At 41.6% G+C, this 21,975-nt stretch overlaps 1 protein-coding gene across 1 annotated transcript; it reads right to left on the reverse strand.

Annotated features, from left to right (window-relative positions):
* Positions 1-1,080: 1,080 nt before the first annotated feature.
* dnmt1 (DNA methyltransferase 1) lies at positions 1,081-21,233 on the reverse strand. Its single transcript, XM_089018664.1, has 34 exons — positions 21,020-21,233; positions 20,651-20,687; positions 20,231-20,338; positions 19,954-20,158; positions 19,805-19,877; positions 19,572-19,653; positions 19,441-19,478; positions 19,337-19,376; positions 19,137-19,220; positions 18,942-19,051; positions 17,441-17,559; positions 17,269-17,361; positions 17,044-17,195; positions 15,409-15,596; positions 12,326-12,506; positions 12,150-12,247; positions 11,017-11,161; positions 10,822-10,937; positions 9,812-10,013; positions 9,608-9,741; positions 9,353-9,529; positions 8,553-8,777; positions 8,286-8,478; positions 7,820-7,904; positions 7,146-7,286; positions 6,784-7,066; positions 6,562-6,703; positions 4,776-4,942; positions 4,528-4,705; positions 2,697-2,892; positions 2,454-2,617; positions 1,544-1,660; positions 1,386-1,479; positions 1,081-1,301 (listed from the first exon to the last, which is right to left on the reverse strand). The coding sequence occupies exons 1-34, from the start codon at positions 21,064-21,066 to the stop codon at positions 1,264-1,266; spliced, it is 4,452 nt and encodes a 1,483-aa protein (XP_088874790.1). The 5' UTR covers positions 21,067-21,233; the 3' UTR covers positions 1,081-1,263.
* Between the last annotated feature and the right edge of the window lie 742 nt (positions 21,234-21,975).

Below are 21,975 nucleotides of genomic sequence, written 5' to 3' on the forward strand. Positions count from 1 at the left end.
GGGGAAGCCATTAGAATGTTTAATCCCCTCCACATATTACATATAGAGTGCACAACAAATTAATAAACTAGTTTTCAAATCTGAAGTCAAGAATAATTACTTTTATTATGATTTACATCCAAAAATATGAAATTTTTGCTTAGGATTTTAGCAAGCATCATGGAATTTCACAAGTTTGATTAGCTGTCGCGGCCCGAAAAAAAATGTGGCGGGCTGGATTTGGCCCCCGGGCCTTGCCTTTGACACCTGTTACCTACAGAATATTGAGTTTTAGGACATAAGAACCTTAGACTCTTCTTTCATCAAAAAATAGTTAATTCCTAACTTATAATAATAATTTATATATTTCATTTATAAGCGCATTTCAAAATTCTCAAGGTCACTTTACAGTCACAGGATAAGTTTTTCTGTGGGTAAGCAGTGGCTGCCACAAGCGCCAGCTAGCTTTCTAGCTGGCTGGCAAGCTATATCTGTTAGCTATGTAGCTGGATAACTTTCTAGCTAGCTAGGTCACCGAGTCTACTTCAGGTTTGGATGAAAAGGACTAAAAGCTAGCTATTTGCTATTTATTAGCTGGCTAGAAAGCTATCTAGCTGTGTATCTGTTAGCTATATAGCTGGCTAGCTTTCTAGCTAGCTAGGTCACCGAGTCTACTTGACGTTTGGATGAAAAGGACTAAAAGCTAGATAGCTATTTGCTATTTATTAGCTGGCTAGCTCGCAAGCTATCTTGCTGTGTATGTGTTAGCTAGTTAGTTTTCTAGCTAGCTAAAAAAATGTATTATTCTTAGCTATCTCAGAGCTAGCTACCTTTCTATCTATTTGAGTAACTTCCAGGGTGAGTGAACGCTGGCGCGCGTGGCTGCCGCTGCTCATCCACAGAAAAACTGATCCTGTGACTGTAAAGTGATCTTGAGAGTTTTGAAAGGCGCTTAGAAATGAAATTATTATAAAACTGCTTCATGCAATAAATTACTGAAAATATTTGGAAAAATATCGCCGTGAGACCAAGAGATTGCTATCAAACAGAATATAAATCAGTAGTTACATTATCATTGATCCAAATGTCATCAAATCCAAATCATGCGATAAGAGCTTTATTTGCAATATTACATATAAAAATTACAAACAATTTGTCGCGTCATGTTAACAGGCCTTTAAAACCATAATTTTAAGAAACCATTTTGGTCAGTCAACTTATACCAGCCCATAATTCAAACATATCCACTGTGGAAAACCTTTTTCTGGCAGGAGAAGACACGCCCTAGTCCGATACTTCCATCTTCTCTTGTTTGACAATCTCTGAGAGGAAAGCACAAAGCGACACGTTAAAATCGCAAGACACGTTTTTCTTTCAGTACTTCCCAAAAATGGCCGCATGCTCACCTGTTGTCTGTTCTTCCTTCATCCTCTTAATAACACACTTTTTAATCTCCATTCCGATAGCTCTGGAGAGTGGTGGGGGGACGGCGTTGCCCACCTGAAAAGTGTCGACAATTACGTTAGCGATCAATGCAAACGTTAAATTGGTGTGATGGTCTCACTTGTCTATGTTTGTCCAGGACGTTCCCGAAGAATCGGTACGTATCGGGGAAACCTTGAGAGCGAGCGCATTCCCTCACGCTGACCACTCGGTGCTGTTCAGGGTGCAGAACGCGACCCTGCAATAAATCAAAAATAAAGATGACGGCTGTAACCAAGCTTGGGTTCAGGCAATTTTAGTGAACGATAATGAAATCACGATTGGCAAAATTAATTTTCTTTGAACCCATTCATCCATTCATTTTCCAGATCGCTTTAAAGGACAACCGACGCCTCCGGACAAGTTGAGTCCATAATTTGTAAGAATCACTTCAAATGACTTCGACTGAGCATATTTTACAAAGATTCCACAGCATACAGCTATATTTTATGTTTTAAGACTCGTGCTGAATATTCAGGAAGTCTTGTTTTCGAGTTGGTGACGATGCCTGACGTGACGTCACGTCAGAAACGCCCCCTGACCGAGAAAGTGACACACGATGCATTTTGGGTAATTTGTTTGGTCTGAAAACTTCGTGTTGATCCGTGTTGATGGTGAAATTAGAAGGAAAACACACAAATGACACGATGGTGAATCATTGTGTGTTGCATCAAGACTACTATTTGATACTAGTTGACACAAATTCCTAGCAGACAAATCAGCCCATTTCCAACGGAGCTTGGGCGTCATCTTGTGCATTTTCGGGGAGGCTACATTGGAGTCCAGACGGCTCGAATTGATACGGAAGGACTTCTTTAATCGATTTCAAACATTTATGCTTTCATCTTCAGAACTATTTGAATCATATTCATAACTGGATGAGTAACAAGAAAGCATCTTCTCCGAATCTGAAGCCATTGTTTTGATTCTAGAGGTTTTTTTTTTTGGCGCCAGTTTGCGTATTTCTAAAAAAAATAAAAATAAAAAGTGACCTGTTTTCCCATGGGCTCAGGGTTGGTGACAGTCGTGCTGAAAAACCCATCCCACTCCAGCCTCCCGTAAAGTCCCGCCCAGTGATTGTGACGGTTTCCCGTGTGAGGAAGACACCACGGAATCAGCGTGTTAAACTGCCGGTCAGCCGGATCACAAGGTTTTCCTAGCAAGAGGAAAAAAATAAAATAAAATCATACGTGACCTTTTCTGGCGCGTTCTTAAAGGAGCCATTTTTTACGCACCTCCGGCGCAGGTGCAGACGCCTCGGAGCGCTCCGGTACCGCTGCGTCCACTCTTCTTGTCCGGGTGGGTGTAGCGCAACTTTTTGGCCATGGTGCCGTCCTTCAGACGCACTTCGAGGTTGGGAAGGTCTCTCCAGTCCGAGCCAGGTGCCAATGGGATGTGACGCATGCGGCCCTCTACCAGAGCACTCATGTCCTGGAGAAAAATATGTTTGAATATTAAATATGAGGATATATTAACACCTGTACAAGAAATAAAAAAACTCCATTGAATAATAATAATAATAATTTGATTTATAAGCGCCTTTCAAAACTCTCAAGGTCATTTTACAGTCACAGCGGGTGAGCAGCGGCGGCCACATGCGCCAGCGTTCACTCAACCCGGAAGCAACTCATAGATAGAAAGCTAGCTAGCTAGCCAGCTAACAGATAGCAAATGGATAGCCAGCCAGGTAGCCAGCTAGATCCCTCTGCTGCCCCCTCGTGGAAGGGGAAAAAATTGCCAGAGGTCGGACCAGCGCTTTAAACGAACAAATTCGAGAATGGTGCTATATGTCATATTTTTTATAATAATAATAATAATAATAATAATAATAATAATAATAATAATAATAATAATAATAATAATAATAATAATAGTTGTATTAAGTTCATCCTGTCTACTTGATATCTAAGTTCAGGTATTTGAACACCGACAACACACTGTAAGAATCTGTTCTAAATTAATTATAATAATTATTATAATCATAATAATAAATTTAATTTCTAAGCGCCTTTCAAAACTCTCAAGGACACGTTCATGCGGGTGAGCAGCGGCAGCCATTTGCACCAGCGTTCACTCTACCCAGAAGTAACCATATATGAGGAAGTATATTCAAACTATTTTTTTGGGGTTACAAATCAGTTCACCAGTACCATTTTGACAACACAAACGAAAAAGTGTTTTTGTTCGTTTTTTTTTTCTTGTGGGGGTGCCGATAAAGCGCTGGTCAATGGTTTTCCCTTCCACCAGGGACAGCATTTGCCTTTTGTCCATGTTAGCGCTTTTTTTCCCAGCTTCAGCTGTTAAAGCGCTACATAAACCAATATAATAATCATAATAATACATGTCATTTATAAGCGCCTTTCAAAACTCTCAAGGTCACTTTACAGTCACAGGATAAGTTTTTCTGTGGGTGAGCAGCGACAGCCACACATGCCAACCCACTCATAGAAAGCTAACTAGTCAGCTAAAAGTTAGCCAATAGCTAGCTTGCTAGCGAGCCAGATATCTAATAAATAAAATGTATTATTATTATAATAGATAGCTCACTAGACAGCTAGCGAGCCAGTTAGCAAATTAAGTGCTCTCAAGGACACTTTACAGTCACAGACAAGCATAGATACAATCATAAAAAAAATACAATTATAAATAGAAACAAGAGATAAAGCTCCACATTTGTGGCTCAATATTACTTCACATATAAGGCGCAAGGTCATCTTTTGAAGATTATGCATCGGAAAATACGGTAATTGGATGTGCTGTATCAATTACCGTATTATGTGTGTATATGTACATAATGTGTAAGTATTATATTTTCTTACGCTGTATTGAATGTTTATGTCGTCCAAAAACTCAATATTCTGTGGGTCCTGCAATTTGAGTGACAATGACAAAAACCCTGGCACTGGAGTAGACATATTGTCTGGCAGTGAATGGCATTGTCTGGCAGTGAATGAGTTAAGCACCATTTTTTGTTGCCATTTTTAAAAAAAAAAGTCTTTATATCCTTGTTCAAAATTCGGATGAAAATTGTGTAGCAGAACATCGCAAAGAGATTTTACTCGATACCTTGCAGATGTGATCCCTGAGGATTGGCTGGTACTGCGTTCCGCGAATCTGCCTCTGGAACCACGACAGAGGCTCGCCGGTGTAGGAAATCTCCAAGGCGGCGGCGCCGTTTCGAATCTCGGGCAGGTCAGACATTGTGTCTCGCACCGTGATGGTTCTGTAGATTCCGCCGTTGCCACTGTACGTACGGTACAGATTGCCGCATTAATCACAATATTAGATGAAAGGGCATTAGAAGCTTAACTCACCGTGTGACGTTGCTGACATATTTCTTCTCGTCCACCACCACGCTGAGGGAGACGGCTCTGGGAGCGAACACGTGAAGGGGCTCGGGGTAGAGAGGTAGCTTTTCTCCGGGAGCAGCGGCCAAGATGATGGCTCTGCGGCGGGTTTGGGCCACGCCGTACTGACCTGCCTGATTCAAAAGCAATCGTGTGATAAATGTCACCAAAAAAAAAATACACGCAAACAGGTACATATACCGTAATTTCCGGACTATAAACCACGGCTTTTATAGATAACTAATAGCTAAGTAGCTATCTAGCAGGCTATCTAGCTAGCTATGTAGCTGGCTACCCAGCTAGCTTGCCATCTCTCTAGCCAGCTAATAATAATAATAATAATAATAATAAATTTCATTTCTAAGCGACTCTCAAAACTCTCAAATCGCTTTACAGTCGCAGGATACACTTTTCTGTGGGCGAGCAGCGGCAGCCACACGCGCCAGCATTCACTCAACCCGGAAATAACTCAAATAGATAGAAAACTAGCTACTAACTATAATAATAATAATAAATTTCATTTATAAGCGCTAGATAACAAATGTTTTTTTTATCTTTTCACTGGAAATGACATCTTAAATGCAATGTATGTTTAGTTATTATGCCTGTGCCAGAAAAGTTAAGGTATACAGTGATACCTCAGCTTACAAACTTCCCAGGGTTCCCAGTAAGTGTGTGTAATGCGAAAAGTTCCGTCTGCCGAACATTTATTTCCCATAATAAACCATTAAAAAGTAGAATAATCCGTTCCCAGTTCCCCATAAACCATAATTTTCTACTAAATAAGCCTTAAAACTACACAAAATATACCTTATTTTATGTATAAAAATGTGCTATTGGATTGTAATTAAAGATATAAACTGTACAGTATAATAAAGTCATTTTATTTACCTTTGTGATGGTCATTGATGTAGTTGCCTCTTGATGATATCCGAGTGAAGTTGCCGTGCTTTCTCGGCGATAATACCCTCACTCACACGGTCCCCTGCTAGATGCTTTTCGTTAATCCAAATCAACAGAAGACCATAATTTTCTGTTGTGACCATAATTTTCTTTTGTGTCCTCTTCGGCTTAACACCAGCCTGTGGTGGGGTCTTTTTCAGTCCCATAATAGCAAAAGTACTCCACTCGATAATAAACCACGTCTGCACTGAGTGCAATAAAAGAAAGTGGGTGTGGAAAAGTAGTCCAGTAGCCACGGTGACATTGTTCGGCCGTGTGGTTTGGTGTTCTTCCGCCGAAAACTAGTCCGCCAGCCATTGTGGCGCTCCGTGTGTTTCCCAAAAACTAGTTTGTATGCCAAGATTATATTCTCACGAATTTAAGGTTCATAAAACAAAACAAAACGTTAATGAGCTAAAGCGTTCATAAGCCAAGGTATCACTGTATTATTAAAACTTTGAAAACTTTTTCTGTGTACCGTCTTTTGCGGCTTATAGACGGGTGCAGTTTATGTATGGACAAAATGTTTTTTCCTTTAAAAATGTACCGGGTGAGGCTTCCGGGTAGAGTGGCGCGAATGGCTGCCGCTGCTCACCCGCACAAAAAAAATACGTGACTGTCAAGTGTCCTTGAGTGTTTTGAAAGGCGCTTAGAAATGAAATGTATTATTATCATAATCTGGTGCACTCTTTAGTTTAGAAATGATGGTAAATGTCACATTTTTAGTGATTGAATTTTACAAATACGTCATGTGAAAGAAAAAATGAAAAGGAAGGGATGCACCAAACAAGAGCGATGAGGATAAATGTACCTGCAGGACTCCAAACGTGCATTGGTATCCCATTCGGACGAGACATCGCAGAGTCAACTTGAGCACCATGGAGCTTTTGAACGACACAAAGTTTCTCACATTCTCCAGCAGAAAGAACTTTGGTCTGTAGTAATCGCAGTAACTGCAACACAGGAAGCCAAATGTCAGCCATTGCTTAGTCATACCATAATTTCTTTTCAATGTTTTTTTTTCTTGTCAAACCTGAGGTAGGAGACCACCAGTGAGTTTTTGAACTTTGAGTAAGTCCGCGAGTTGAAGCGATTCATGCCGCTGAAACCTTGGCACGGGGGGCCGCCGCATAGCATTTCAACGTCACCCTTCTGCGGTAACTTCTGGCCCAGGGAGTTTGTCTTCTCGCCCGACATGACCAGCTTGAGCAACACGTTGCAGTCCTCCGTAAAGACCGTGGTACCCGGGTTGTTGAGCCGGAAAGCCTGCGCCGCCGGCTCCCACATTTCGATGGCCCACTCCGTTTGGGAAATGCCTTTGGAATGGAAAAATGGTATCGCTATCCTGTGTGGGTTTGGTTATTTACCCATATGGGGGGAAGGAGGACTTCCTACCAGCCTGGTGGAAGCCTTCAGAGAGACCGCCGCAGCCCGAGAACACATCCAGGGTGCGATATTTGTGCACCTTGGGAGTTTGCGATTCAGTGGGCTGATCTGGTTTTTCTTGAAGGGCGGAGGACTTCGCTTTGCCTTTACCTTGGAAATAAAAAAAGATAGTACTGTGTCTTCCAGTGTATATGGCGCATCGGAGTATAAGGCCCAATGAATGGTGTATTTTCAAATTTCATTTCATTTCATACATAAGGCGCACCCCCAAGGAATGATGTACAGTGATACCTCGGTTTACGAATCCCTTATGAACTTTTTGGTTTACGAACGTTTAATTTATGAAAAATTTACCTTGGCATACAAACTATTTTTTGGGATACACACTGAGCTGCCACAATGAGTGATGTGTCGTTCGCGAACGAGCCCGTTCTCTTAAAAGAAAATGGCAGCACACATTGGGAATGGAGTCGGTGGCTGCTGACAGTAGTTGCGAGACCTTTTGTGGCTCAATAGAACTTAATCAGGCGCAGGGTCTTCTTTTCAAGAAAATCAAGGCTTTTGGGTGCGCCTTATGCGCCAGGAAATATGGTCTTTGACTGACAGGATTGAGGTCAAAAACATTCCAGATCATCTTTTCAGAAAAGGTGAGCCGGGGGGGAATTACGTCGTTTTGTATTTACCTCTCCCTTTGCCCTTGCCTTTGCGCGTGGCGGAGCGAGCGTGGTTTGGTGGGTCCTCAAAACTTTTACTTTTGGCATTGTAAGCCTGCAAGAGAAGATTTTAGGGGGACACGGACAAGTGATATCATAGCTCATTCTTTGCAGCGGGCCACATTGTAGTTACGGTTTCCTCTCGGGGGGCCGTTATGAATTTGGGGAAGCCATTACAATTTTTAATGTACTCCACATATTGCATATAGAGAGGCCAACAAATTAATGAATAGCTAGTTTTCAAATTTGATTTAAAAAATAATGACTGCTATTGTGGTTTAGATACGAAAATGTAAAATTTTGGTTCAGACTTTAGCAAGCATCATGGAACTTGACATGCTTGATTTGCTTTCGCGGGGCAAATAAAATGATATGGCGTGCCGGATTTGGCCCCCGAGCCTAGACTTGGACACCAGTGTCATATGTGTGTGTGTACCTCCAGGAAATAGAAGCGATCGGGTCCCCCGTTGGAATATTCTTGGACCGACTCTGTGAGGTCCTCTCCGTATTCTACGTGGCAGCGTCCGAGCACGTCGGCCATGTTGACCGTCACCTCCTCGTCGCTCCAGTACAGTTGATTGACATCTGTGTGGTAGCTGGCTTTCACTCCTTTGTAGGTGTTCTCGGGTCTATGGGAGGAAATTCTCACGTCAGTTTTTTCCTCCTCCTTGCAGCGTTACGGAACAGCAATGTAATCCTTTACCTGTAGAACTTGTAAAGTCGCAATTTGACCTCGGTTAAGTCAGCCTTGCCGTTGCTACGCCGGTGGCAGAAGATCTCCTTGATGCGACCGATGCGGAACGGGTCCGGGGCGTCCTGGTTGGAGCCTTTGATGTAATCGGAAGACTTCCTGTAGTATTCTGGATACAAGTCCTCGTCCACGTCATCTTTCCTGTGGGAGCGTTTCACCGGGCTGGCTGCTTTCACACTGGAGGGGAGATACAAGAATGTGAGGGGGTGGGCTTTAACAGTACAGGGAACCCTCGTTTATCGCGGGAGAGACGTTCCAAAAATAGCCCGCGATAGGTGAAATCCGCAAAGTACAATGTAGTCAGGTTTTTTTTTTTAACAATGCAAAACTGTACATAAAAAACAAATAACATCTCTTTTTTAATAGTTTAAAGAACAGTGTTGTAAAACAATATTTTGCTGCTGCGCGTATTCGTCCTGACTCCACTGCGCTGTAGCGTCTTTTTCTACTGAAGGAGACTTTCTCCGAGAGAAGAACATTGTTATCGGTAGTTGTTGGCACTCTCTTTTTATAAGATATAGGATAGAGAGCAGCTCCATGAGCTGTTCAAAGCCAGTGTGTTTGATTTTATTCTGCTTTGTTTGCAGTGTTGTTTCTTTTACTTTGTTTGTTTGCACATTTGCATGCCATTAATAATAAAAAAAAAAAAAAATTCTCCCCCCTGAAAAAAAAATCAGCGATGCACTGAAGCCGCGATAAGTGAACCGTGAAGTAGCGAGGGATCACAGTATTTCCACGTTTTTGAAGCTCACCTGAAGTTAAAGGCCTCGGGCGGCATATAGACGCCATCTCCAACCCGGAACTTCTCTCCTCTGAAGCAAGCCAATGCGTAGAGCGCCTTGGAAACATGCTCTTCATCCAGCGGCTCAAAGACGCAAGGCTTTTCCCGCTCCTCGCGTTCTTTGGTCCTCACGCAGCTGCTGCAGAACCTACTCCGAACAAAAACAGTGAGATTAATTAGCGGGGGGCGGTACGCTCACGCCTGTTTAGAATGAACGAGCGCTCACTTGAATTTGCAGTCTTCCGACGGCGCTGTCTTGGGCGGCGTCTCAAAGCGAGCAAATTCCGTGTCGTACCAGAACTGATAGAAGAAACTTTTGCCGTCGTCGTCGATCACCTTGACGTCTGTATCCATCCCACCCTGAGGAGCAAAAAAGCTGCAGTGAGCATCCCAACAAAGCCCCCCATTTACCCCGTCTAAGTGGACTCACCTCCATGAACCAGTTGTCGGAAGGCGCCTTGTAGGTGACGTTGACTTTGCCTTGGATGTAATTGAGCGACATGTCCTCGCATTCGTCCACGATGAGCAGTTCCAGGGGGTCGGACGACTCGCCAAGCACGGTTTGTGTGCCGCGGAGGAACCAGTGGGCGTGAAACATCTTGCCGTTGTTGTCCTCCCACATGGCTGTGATCCTGGTGGGCAGGGGGGCATATTTGACAATGGGGAAAACAGGGCCAATCGGGCCCCCTAATATCTGAATAGGGGGCCAAATTTGAAAATTGGTGGGGCCAGATTTAACTAGATTGCCAAAGTTCCAACATGATGTCCCTGATCCACTGCTGAAAAGGATGCTTTGATCCTCTCCTCTTTCATCTGGAACTGCTTCATGTCACAAAGAGGGTACAGCAAGTTCTAAAGAATGAATGACTCTCTGTGTCTTTGTGTTGTCATATTATTTGTTATTTAGTTTTTTGACTTCAAGATGGAGTGGCTGCCTTTCCAGCAGCTCCTGTGTTTTGTATTTTTACTTCTTCCTTTCCTATCCTCATTTTGCTGCTGTTACTTCGATCACGGAAAAGTCCGAGATATCCTCGACCACGACTTTGGGACGCATCGAAACAAATACAAAATGATTTTGGCCTGATATCAGTAAGGCAAGATGGCAGATGACGATAGTTGAAACCTCTGAAGGCAAACGAACGGTTTTCAATTGCTGTTTCACTAAATTTGTTTCTGTAGCTCTTTTAACAGAAGTGTGTCATATGTGGCGCAGATCATGTAGCAATATGCGCTAATCGTAATAGACTTGCACCGGGGCTGGCGGAGTGGAGTTACAAAGTTATGCCAGTGGTGGTCAAAATGTGCAAATGGTGCATGATAAATCCCCGGGGAAAGTCAACCAAGCAAAAAGGCCAATAATGATATACTCATGGGTGTATATATTCTTTATCCTCATTAATCCCTTCGATACGTAGTTTTAAAAAATAATGTGTGATTTACCTAGCCAGATACAAAGGAGTTGCCGGATCCTCTGAGGAAACGGAGACGCAGTCGCCCACCTCCAGCTCTTCGTCATTCACGCAGACTTTTTTGTAGTACTGCTTTTTGCCCTCGCACTGGAAAGCGAGTGACAAAAAAGCAACGAGGGGTTAATCATGACAAATCAAAACTCATCAAGCGTGAAGCATCCAATACCTGAACAGGCTCGCCGACCCAAGTCAGCTTGCACTGAGTCTGCTTCTTCCGCTTCACCCGAGATGCTTTCTTGCTCTTCACAAGAACATCTTCCTCTTCTATGTTCTCATCATCCTCAGCCTCTTTTACAGCCAGGTTTGGGCACCTGTTTCATCACGGACACATCATTAGTTAATCAGAAAGCCTTTCAAGGACAACCGACGTCACTTTTTTTTGTATTTTAACTGACATCAGAAAAACGTTTTATAGCATCTAAAATACCCAAAAAACGCTGTATGATATTTTTAGTCAAATGCAAAACACCAATAAAAATGACTTGAAGTGTCCAAAATCTGCAAAAAACTGAGCTGCGAATTGGGCATTTTCAGAAAGACCCACCCCCAGTTCGTGACGTCACGCCAAGACGTCTTGCATTGCTGGAGAATCAAAACAATGGCTTCAGATTCGGAGAAGATGCTTTCTTGTTACACCTCCAGTTATGAATATGATTCAAATAGTTCTGAAGAGGAAAGCATACATGTTTGCAATCGATTAAAGAATTTATTCCGTGCCATTTTGAGGCAACATTGGGGGAAAATCTCTCACCAAAAAAAAGAGGCACAAAATGGCGACCTCCAGTGGCCACCTCCGCTTCCACAGGCTGATAAATTCCTTATATGGAGCTTGGACACCCTCTTCTGGCGGCTTTTGGGTGCAACACGAGGTCCCCAGGCCAAACAGGTACAGCAAAATACATTGACGTGATGGAAGGACCGCGACAATGCGTCATTTTTACGGTCAGGGGCGGTCCTTTAGTGACGTCACGTACTGACTCGTCACCAACTCAAAAACAAGACTTCCTGAATATTCAGTGCGAGTCTTAAAATGTAAAATATAGCTATATGCGGTGGAATCTTTGTAAAATATGCTCAGTAGAAGTAATTTGTAGCCATTTTACAAATTATGGACACAACTTGTTCGGAGACGTCGGTTGTCCTTTAATAGTCCCATAATGGGGAAATGTGCAATCTACAGCAGCAAAATTAAAATGGGGGGTGAACAGATAAAAACAAAGTGCTCTAGGCAGAATAGTAATAAAATAAATAAACAAAATAGAATGAGGGGACAACAACTTGTTGATATTTCACGCTCACCTTCTTTGCTTACAGGCTTGCTTACTTTTGCCGCTTCCTCCGAATTTGATCATGTCCTTGCAGGCGGCGCACTTGCCGCAATCGGGAGATTGGCAAACCTAAAAAAAAAATGATAGAAAAGATTTACACATTGAAATAGGCTGTTTGAGATCGAGACGGGAGGGCCAAAAACTCACCTCACAGACACCGCAGCGTTGCCGTTTGGCGGCGCTTTCCTTGTCGTCCTGCTCGAGCTGCTCCGAGAAGAAGGTATCGAAAATCAGGTAGACCAGTTTGGTGGTGGTGGCTTTGGTGGGACCTTTGATGTCCTTTTCGATCTTGGTGGGGTGACGGATGGCTTGCCGTCTTGCTGCTCGCCTGGTTGGATTGGATTGGATTGGATATGCCTTTATTAGTCTCACAGTGGAGAAATTTACATTTCACAAGTAGAAAATAAAAATAAGAAATAAAAGACATTTCTTTTCATGGATTTGGTAATCAGAATCTGAAAGGCTGCTGGTAGTTGTGTGATGCAATGTTAAGATGAGGCAGTTGGTCAATCATCTAAACCACCAGGTGTCAAACTCCCGTTCCCCGAGAATCACTCCGCTGGAAGTTATATTTTCTCTGTCTCGTCCCATACAGTCGCTTCAAATAATCAATAATCAACTCAGGCGCAAGCTCTGCAGGAGCCCGATATTGATCTTGATAATTCCAATCAGGGTTTTTGAAAGAGGGAAAGCATCGATAAGATGCAGGGTAGTGACCCTCGCCGACTGGAGTTTGAAACCTGTGATTCTAAAGCGTCCAGCCATGCAAGGCGAGACAAACAGTAAACACGGTGAAGCTGTAGAATGAAGAGGAAAGCGGGATATAACGCATATTGAACAGTTATTTTGTTTCTGTCCCACCAAAATAATAATAGTGATAATAAATAATAAAAATATTCTGGCATATAGTTAAAGTTAAAAAAAAACTCATGCTCGCATATTTTTGTTTCTTTTTTAAAAGGCAGCAGTAGCAAAACTAAGCTTGGTTGTATTTTATTGAAGTTTTGAACCATGTACTCACATGACCGTATTTTTCAGTGTATAAGGCACACCCAAAAGCCTTGTTTTTCTTTAAAAGATGAACCTGCGCTTTATATGCGAAGTAATTGAGCCACAACAGATCTCGCAACTGTCAGAAGCCACCGACTCCATTTAGAAGTAGGACGTAATTCCATCCTCTACTGTAGCGCCTTCTAACGTGGTGTGCCTTGTATATGGGAAACTATTATATATTATATTCGGAAACCTTTTTTTATTCATGGAAGGTGCGCCTTATATATGGAACCAGTTTGAAAAGACACCATTCGTTGGGGCTGCTCCGGTGCCCCTTATACGCCAGAAAATACAGTATTTTTCTTTAAATCAATCCTCTAATCCACAGGTGTCAAAGTCAAGGCCCGCGGGCCAAATCCGGCCCGCCACATCATTTTTTTCGGCCCGCGAAAGCAAATCAATCTTGTTAAATTCCATGATGATTGCTAAAATCTGAGCCAAAATTTCACATTTTTGGATGTCAACCACAATAAATGTCATTATTCTTGACTTCAGATTTAAAAACGAGATATTCATTAATTTGCTGTGTGCTCTATATGTAATATTTGAAGGGATTTAATCATTCTAATGGATTCCCCAAATTCATAATGGCCCTGGAGAGGAAACCAGAACTACAATGTGGCCTGCGGCAAAAAATGACTTTGACACCCCTGATCTAATCTATCAAAATTCTAATTTTCTTGATCCAAAATGACCAGATGGGCAAGGTAAGAATGAAACATGCCAGGGTCCCTTGCAAAGGTCTCGTTTCCGCGAGGTTGCTCGGAAAAGATGCGCAAGGTCCAACAATAGCGTAAGCAGACGCATTGATAAACCGTTCACAAATTACAATACAATACATATTAATTTATATAGCGCTTTAACAACAGCTGAAGCTGGAACAAGGTTTGAGAAATACGATAGCTTTCAGATTTCAAAAGTTTGCGTTTATACAAGGTAACCTGCATTATTATGCAGCCTGACTATTTTGGAGAAGATGCTTGACATACAAGTGCCCCTTTTGGGCGTGAAAACACAATAGTAGTTTCTAAGGCTGATCAACTGAACCTTCAAAGCACTTTGGCGTCCAATCCTTGTGCGATTTATGCCAGCAAAAGATAGTCCTTCAACCGGTCAGCCCCACCCTTGCTTTGGATGACATTACAACTGGCGTGGGTGTTGCGACACACTGGTGATGGAGCCACTCGAAATGACAAACCAAATGGCAGAATGGTGATAGTACACCACACAAACAAAACAACGGCATGGATTGTTTATTCCCCCTATCACACGAGCTAATGATACATTCAGGGCAACCTACCAGGAAAGCAGCATGCTGCATTCGGAAATGTCAGAGGAATGGCAGACGTTAGCAAGGACTTGAATAATTGTTGAAAAATAAAACGAGAATTTTAAGATCAAGAGTATTTGGAGGCGTTGCAACAAAAAAAAAAAAGGCAGTCAAGCATATTAACTCCATATTAACTCTACAGAAGAGGATTAGGGCCACTGAAGGAAAACAAATATGGTTGACAAGATTCTCACTTTATTCTCAGAATTCTGACTTTAAAATCCGAATCCTCACTTAAAGTCAGAATTCTGAGAATAAAGTCAGAATCTTGCCAGCCATATTTTTTCTTCAGTGTCCATAATCCTCTTCCGTATAACTCATTCACTGTCAGACGATGTGCAAAAAAAAAAGTCCACTGCAGTGCCAGGGTTTTTGTCATTTTCACTCATATTGCAGGACCCACTGAATATCGAGTTTTCGGACTACATACACATTCAACAAAGCGTTAGAAACCTTAGACTGTCTTTTTTTCTTATTTCATCAGAAAAAGAGTTAATTCCTAAGTGGGTCTGAAGTTATCCTAGTTTGAAATGGGGGCGGCTGTACAAAATATAATATAATACATTCATGTTGATTTATATAGCGCTTTAACAAGAGCTGAAGCTGTAACAAAGTGCTAAACATGGAAAAAAAGGCAAAAGCCGCCGCCTCGTGGAAATGAAAAAACATTGCCAGAGGTCTGACCAGCGCTTTATCGGCACCCGCCGCAAGAAAAAAACAAAACGCGAACAAATTCGGGAATGGCGCTCCACGTTCCACTTTTCAATTCCCGAATAAATTCGGGAACGGCAGCGAATGAGTTAATCAAAAATATCACAAGTACAAACAAAACAAACAAAATTTGTACCTCTTGCCCAGCGTAACGCCGGCCAGTTTGATAAGGTCACGCATGCAAGGCGTGACGATGATCGGCTGCTCGTCCGAATCGCCCGCCTCGTCGTAGCTCTCCACTTGTTCCACCACAAACTGGGCGTGGCGCAGCAAAGTGTCCTCGGTGAAGCAGTTGAAGTTGAGGCCCGGCGGGGGCACGGTGGTCTGAGGGCGGGGGGGGGGGACACACACAAAAGGACCGATTCGTTACGCCTCATGATGTACGCTGTGATGATAGTCGTCAGACCTTTCGATGTCAGTTGTCTATTAATGTACATTTTCCTCACAATCAATTTGACTGTGGTCAAATAGCCCAAAATGAAAGAGTGAAGGCAGAACAAAAAGTTTATCTTGATCCAAAGTAGCAGTGATACCACTGTGTCATTAACTCATTCGCTGCCATCCAGAATTAAAAAATCAAATTCTATAATATTTTCACACACGCGCACACACACACACAAATAAAATAAACTCATTAACTGCCATTCACGAATTTATTCAGGAATTGGAAATATGATGTAGAGCGCCATTCCCGAATTTATTCGGGATTTGGTTTCTCTTGTTTGGATGCCGATAAAGCACTGGTCAGACCTCTGGCAAATCTTTTCCTGTTCCGCAAAGGGGCAGCATTTGCCTTTTGTCCATGCTAGCACATTGTTACAGCTTAAGCTGTTGTTAACGCACTATTGGATTAGATTTGCCTTTATTAGTCTTGCAGTGGAGAAATTTACATTTTATATATCAATCATCAATATTAATCGATATGTATGTATTGCATTTTGTACAGCTGCCCCCATTTCAATCTCAGGTAACTCCAGACCCCTATAACTTAGGAATTAACTTTTTTTCTGGCTCGCTAGATAGCTAGGGAGCCAGCTACATAGCTAATAGATAGCAAATAGCTAGCAAATAAAGTGCTCTCAAGGACACTTTACAGTCACAGACAAGCATAGATACAATGATAAATAAAATAAAATAAAATAAAAATAAATAAATAGAAACAAGAGATAAAGCTCCACAGAAAATTTGTGGCTCAACATTACTTCACATATAAGGCACAGGGTCATATTTTGAAGAAAACCAAGGCTTTTGGGTGCTCCTTATGCACCAGAAAATATGGTAATCGGATGTTCTGTATCAATTACCATATTATGTATGTATGTATATGTATGTAATACAGTAAAGTCTCGTTATATCGATATTCAAGGGAGTCCGAAAAATATTGATATAACCGGGACTATCGATATATCCGACCCTGTTTGCATGTCATTTTCTCCGTACGTGCATAGAAATAGTATCGATATAACCGGGACTATCGATATATCCGATATCGATATAACGAGACTTTACTGTATGTATTTTTATATTACATTTTCTACCGCCACCCTCATTTCAAGCTCAGACAACTCCAGACCCATATAATTTAGGAATTAACTATTTCTTTCTGATGAAAGAAGAGAGTCTAAGGTTTCTAACGCTGTATTGAATATGTTTATGTAGTCCTAAAATTTAAGAATCTGCTAGTGCTGGAATTTGTGTGAAAATGACAAAAACACTGGCACTGGAGTGGACACATGGTTGGCAGTGAATAAATGAAACCAGACAACCTCACCTCAATCTTGTTGAGAAGGTCTTCATAACTGGCATCCGGATTCTTTTGCAGGAACTCCACCACAATTTTGCTCATATAGATCTTCTCCTGCATCAGTGCGAAAATGGGAGAGTACTCCTCGCTGGAATTCATCAGGATGTAGTCGGCAAACGCTGGGGAGGGAGGAAGAACAGTTCATCTCCATCGTACGGGTAAACGCAGAGAAAAATAAAAGTGCATCGATACCTGTGGTGAAGCCGATGAGAGCTTTTTCTCCGCCGTCAAATCCAGTAATCCACCAGGCATTAATGGGACCAAGTTTCTTTGCGGGAACGCCACCTTGAGAAAGAAAATCACACAGATATGTCTAAAGAAATGTCCAGGAAGAGTAGATGTGGCACGACGGCGTGGTTTTTACCATCCAAGCAGGGGTTGTCATCATAGATTGGTTTGACGACGCAACTGAAATAAAGCTCCACGTTCCTCTCAATCAATCCGGCGTCAAAGGGACAAAGATGACCATGCTTGTCATAAATACTGCAGGAGCAAATTTATACATTTAGTTATTTGTTCTTGTACAGCCCGCATGTAGAAATTCAACATTAAATACAGACGCCTCCCAACTTACAAACGAGATACATTCCGAACAGTCGTTCGTAAAGTGAATTTGTTCGTAAGTTGATTCAGTGCTATATTTTGTGTGGAATTTATGTTTAAGGCTTCTATAAGTATGTTTAAGGCTCGTATAAGTAACCTGTATTGGTTTGTACTGAAAAATAATGGCAACATTCCCCTTACTAACGACCGTTTGGAACGGATCTCGTTCGGAAGGTGAATTTGTTCGTAAGTTGCTTCAGTGCTATATTTTGTATGGAATGTAGGTTTCAGGCTTATATAAGTATGTTTAAGGTTTATATAAGTATGTCAATAATAGTAATAATAATAATAATAATAAGCGCCTTGCAAAACTCTCAGGTCACTTTACAGTCACAGGATAAGTTTTTCTGTGGGTAAGCAGCGGCAGCCACATGCGCCAGCGTTCACTCAACCCAGAAGTAACTCACTATAGATATAGACTATAGATAGAAAGCTAGCTATGACTCGCTCATAGCTAGCTAATAGATAGGTTTGTATAAGTAACCAGTATTGGGTTGTACTGAAAAATAAACATTTAATAAAATATATGCTCGATAAAAATACAGTAAAGTCTCGTTATATCGATATTCAAGGGAGTCCGAAAAAATATCGATATAACCGGGACTATCGATATATCCGACCCTGTTTGCATGTAATTTTCTCCGTGCGTGCATAGAAATAGTATCGATATAACCGGGACTATCGATATATCCGATATCGATATAACGAGACTTTACTGTATGTACATGTACAACTGGAGAGAAGACTACACATGTTACTACAAAAATGTTCGTATCTACTGTTGATCGTAAGTAGAGGAGTGTCTGTATTGGGGGGGGGGGGGGATCACTTTGGGGCAAAAAAAGGCACGGGGAACTAGTAATCCACAAAGGTTAAATCAGGGCAAACTCATTCCGCTCAGTTCTATTTATTTAGAGAATAAATCACTCACAGCTCGAAAAACCTTTTAAAGTCAGTTTTTGGGAAAATAATGTTCCGCAGTAATTTGTTTTTGTGACATTAACTGGTTGAGTCAATGTGGATTCTATTGATAACCGAAACAGCTGCACCTATCAATGCATGAGAACAGACATGGCGTCTTAGAATGGCTGCCAATTGGAAGACAAAAGTATGTTTAAGATTTATGCAAGTACGTCTAAGGCTTGTATAAGTAACCTGGTTTGTACTGAAAATAAACATTTAATAAAATATATGCTCTATAAAGATATGTACATTTACAACTGACGAGAATACTATATTTGTTTTTAATTTAAAATTCTCACCTAAAGTTCGTGATCCTGTGCTGCGGCAGATCCTCATAGCTCTCAAAGCCATCCTCGTTGGAGTCGAACAAGGACAGACGTTCATCAGTCAGCATTTCAGGCTCGTCCAGCTGGAGAGACACACAACCGTGTTGGATTTATGCCCGTTGACATCTCTGGAAGATATTTGAAATGGGGGTGAAAAAAAATGCTTACTGCAGTGTCTGGATCCCCTTGAAAAAACTTGAGGTCTGAGTCATCCAAATATTGCCTGCAATCTGGACATTTGGGAGGTGGCGTCTGAAAAAGCACCCACACAAAAAAATTAGAAATGTCAGATAAGCTAATAAATTAAGATTTATTTGTTTTTCATTTTTTTCCGCAAAAGGGGAAAAAAAACACAAATTACATATTACCTTTGCAACACAAACTGTCTTGGTCTCTTCAGGAGTAGCCCTATTAAAGTCAAGGATTTTAGAAAGACAAATTCAAAGAAGTGATAAGTGTTTGAGGAACTTACTTGTCATCAGACTCTACTTTCAGACGCTTCTCCTGAGACTATGGCACAGTTTTGGGGAAGAAAAACAAATTAAAGATTTAGCTGGTTGTGTGAACAAGTGAGATGCAGGACTTGAATTTAAAAGCACTCACCTCCTCGGGACTATCTTCCTGTTTCATTTCAGTTTCCCCATTTGTGGTTTCGCCACTCAGGTCTTCGGATTTGCGCTTTTGACTGTAAAATAGGTTGTTTTGTTCTCAAAAAAGTCAAATGATACAACATACTTTTTTCTTAAATACAATTATCATTCATAAAAAAACTGTTATTTTGTCTTTTTTTTCCCCCATATTGCACAATGACTTAAAATTGAGAGCTACAAACGCACACTTTAGAGAACGAAGACATGATGCTTGGTTGTTTTCCGCCACTTCTCGTCACCCTACAAGTGCCCGGAGACTCTGCGGGGGAAATTAATAATGAAAGTTAAAAATAATTGACACAGAAAACTGCTCCATCGTAAAGAAAGGTACCAACTTTTAGTGTCAGTTTTGCTCTTGCGTCCTTTCCCACGAGCGCTTGATGATTTGACGGCCTCGTCTTCCTCCTCAACATCCATCCCGGCGTCCTCGACTTTGTGGCACCCGTTGCTGAGGCCGTTTGTTTTGTTGTCTGGATCCTCGCCGTTCTCCAGATTGAGCGCCTTTCCCAGCAAGGACTTCACTTTGGAGGTGTAGTCCTCCTGAGGAAGGAGGGAAACAAAGAATACACATTCGACACGATGTTGCGAATTTGATAGTGCTGAAATTCTCACCATGGAGATTTCAGAGTTTTTCATCTTTTCCTCAAGGACACCGAGGGCGTCCTGAGTGTCGGCATGGAGAAAGTCCTGGACTAGCTTGAGCTTCTCTTTCACGTGATCCTGGAAGGACAATTTGAAACCACAGTTTGACCACTAGTCAACATGTACCTCTTTTTAATAGATAACATTCAAACTGTTCCGAAATAATAAACAAACAATGGGATAGTGCCTGAATGGAATGTTTATTTTAGTGACCGAACGCAGCACGTAAGCATGCGTCCTACGTCACCGACGTAAGTACGGAAACCCGTCGAATACCACAACTTAATTGCTTACACCTTTGTGAGCCTCAAAAATCACGACTTCCAAATGAAACGTTTAAAGGTCTCCTGTAACAAAACGCGTTGACTTTGCAGCTGCTGTTCAACTCACCTCGTCTGAAGATTCATCTTCGTGCAGCAACAGTAACCTTTAAACGAAGGTGAGAAAAATATATAATCAAAACGACTCTCAGCCATTTTAGCTTTCTCTTTCCTTGACCACGATGACACACCGTTCATAGTGGCGCCAAATCCTTCCCCGCACACATACACGCTTTGACAGGATGGGGCGCTAAATAAGCATGCTCACTCGCATTGACGCTACGATCAAGCGGTGTCAGGCTAACGATAGCAACAGCGAAGAGGCATTCACGTCGCTATAGCACAACACAAACCAAAGACCAAAACAACGGACTATAGTGGCCATGTTTGATCATCATATAGAAGATTAGCATCCGGGTATTTATACACGGCAGCCTACCTTTTCCTGACATCCTCTGGCAACGACAGGGAAGTGTTTGCTGGCATGACGATTGGCTGGCAGTAAAATCACGGTCTAAACGCGCGAGTTATATGAACTTTAAAAGAATCTAAAAGCGGCGTGAGGGTAACAGTGCGAGTCAGCCTGAGCATGAGTTGTGTTGTGTGGGATGGACGATAGAAATGCAATTGGCGCGCCTGGGCCGTCTTTTCGCGCGGAAAGCTGGGCGTTTCGGACTGTACCACTTACAGAGACTCATGGTCAATACATTCAAATGTAAGGACGTGTTACAAGTCCACAGAGGAATAATTTCCAATAAAAACATACAAAATGTTATATTTTGTCTCACAAAGTGTGAATAATCATGTGTTTGGCGCTTTATATATGGTATAACAGTTGGTTATTTGAAATAATATAGGAATTACCCCTTGTTTTTCTACCGGAAGTTGAGGAGGACCGAGTAATGCGGAAACGGATATAATATTATGACAATACAATGCAATACATTTTTGGGCAATTTTAACAAATGTGTGACTTTTTAATTTGAACTCTGACAGCATGTATAATACCAATCCTATCATATGTCTCATGATACACCGAAAGGTAGGTCAAGTCCCCTAAACCCCACCGCCCCATTTCGTTTTTTTTGTGGTGTCACACTATCGTGTGTTTTAAAGCTCAATTCACACTTTCCGGATCACAAATTTATTGTAAAAACAAACGTTTGAACGATGTTTGTTTAAGGAAAGTTACTTGTCAATGTGTTGTAAACATGTGCAGCTTTATTTGATTTTTATTTGTATTTTGAAGAGTTATTTTTTTCTGAAAAAATATTATTTTTCATTGGAAATACGTTTGTGCATATACAGTAGTGATATACAGTAAATGTGAGCAAAACAGCACGAAGCAATACAAAAACAGTAAAATAGTACATAAACTAACCACTGGGTGGGAGT

The sequence above is a fragment of the Hippocampus bargibanti genome, linkage group LG17 (genome assembly GCF_051943395.1).
Source record: "Hippocampus bargibanti isolate YZ-2025 linkage group LG17, ASM5194339v1, whole genome shotgun sequence".
Classification (NCBI taxonomy): domain Eukaryota; kingdom Metazoa; phylum Chordata; class Actinopteri; order Syngnathiformes; family Syngnathidae; genus Hippocampus; species Hippocampus bargibanti.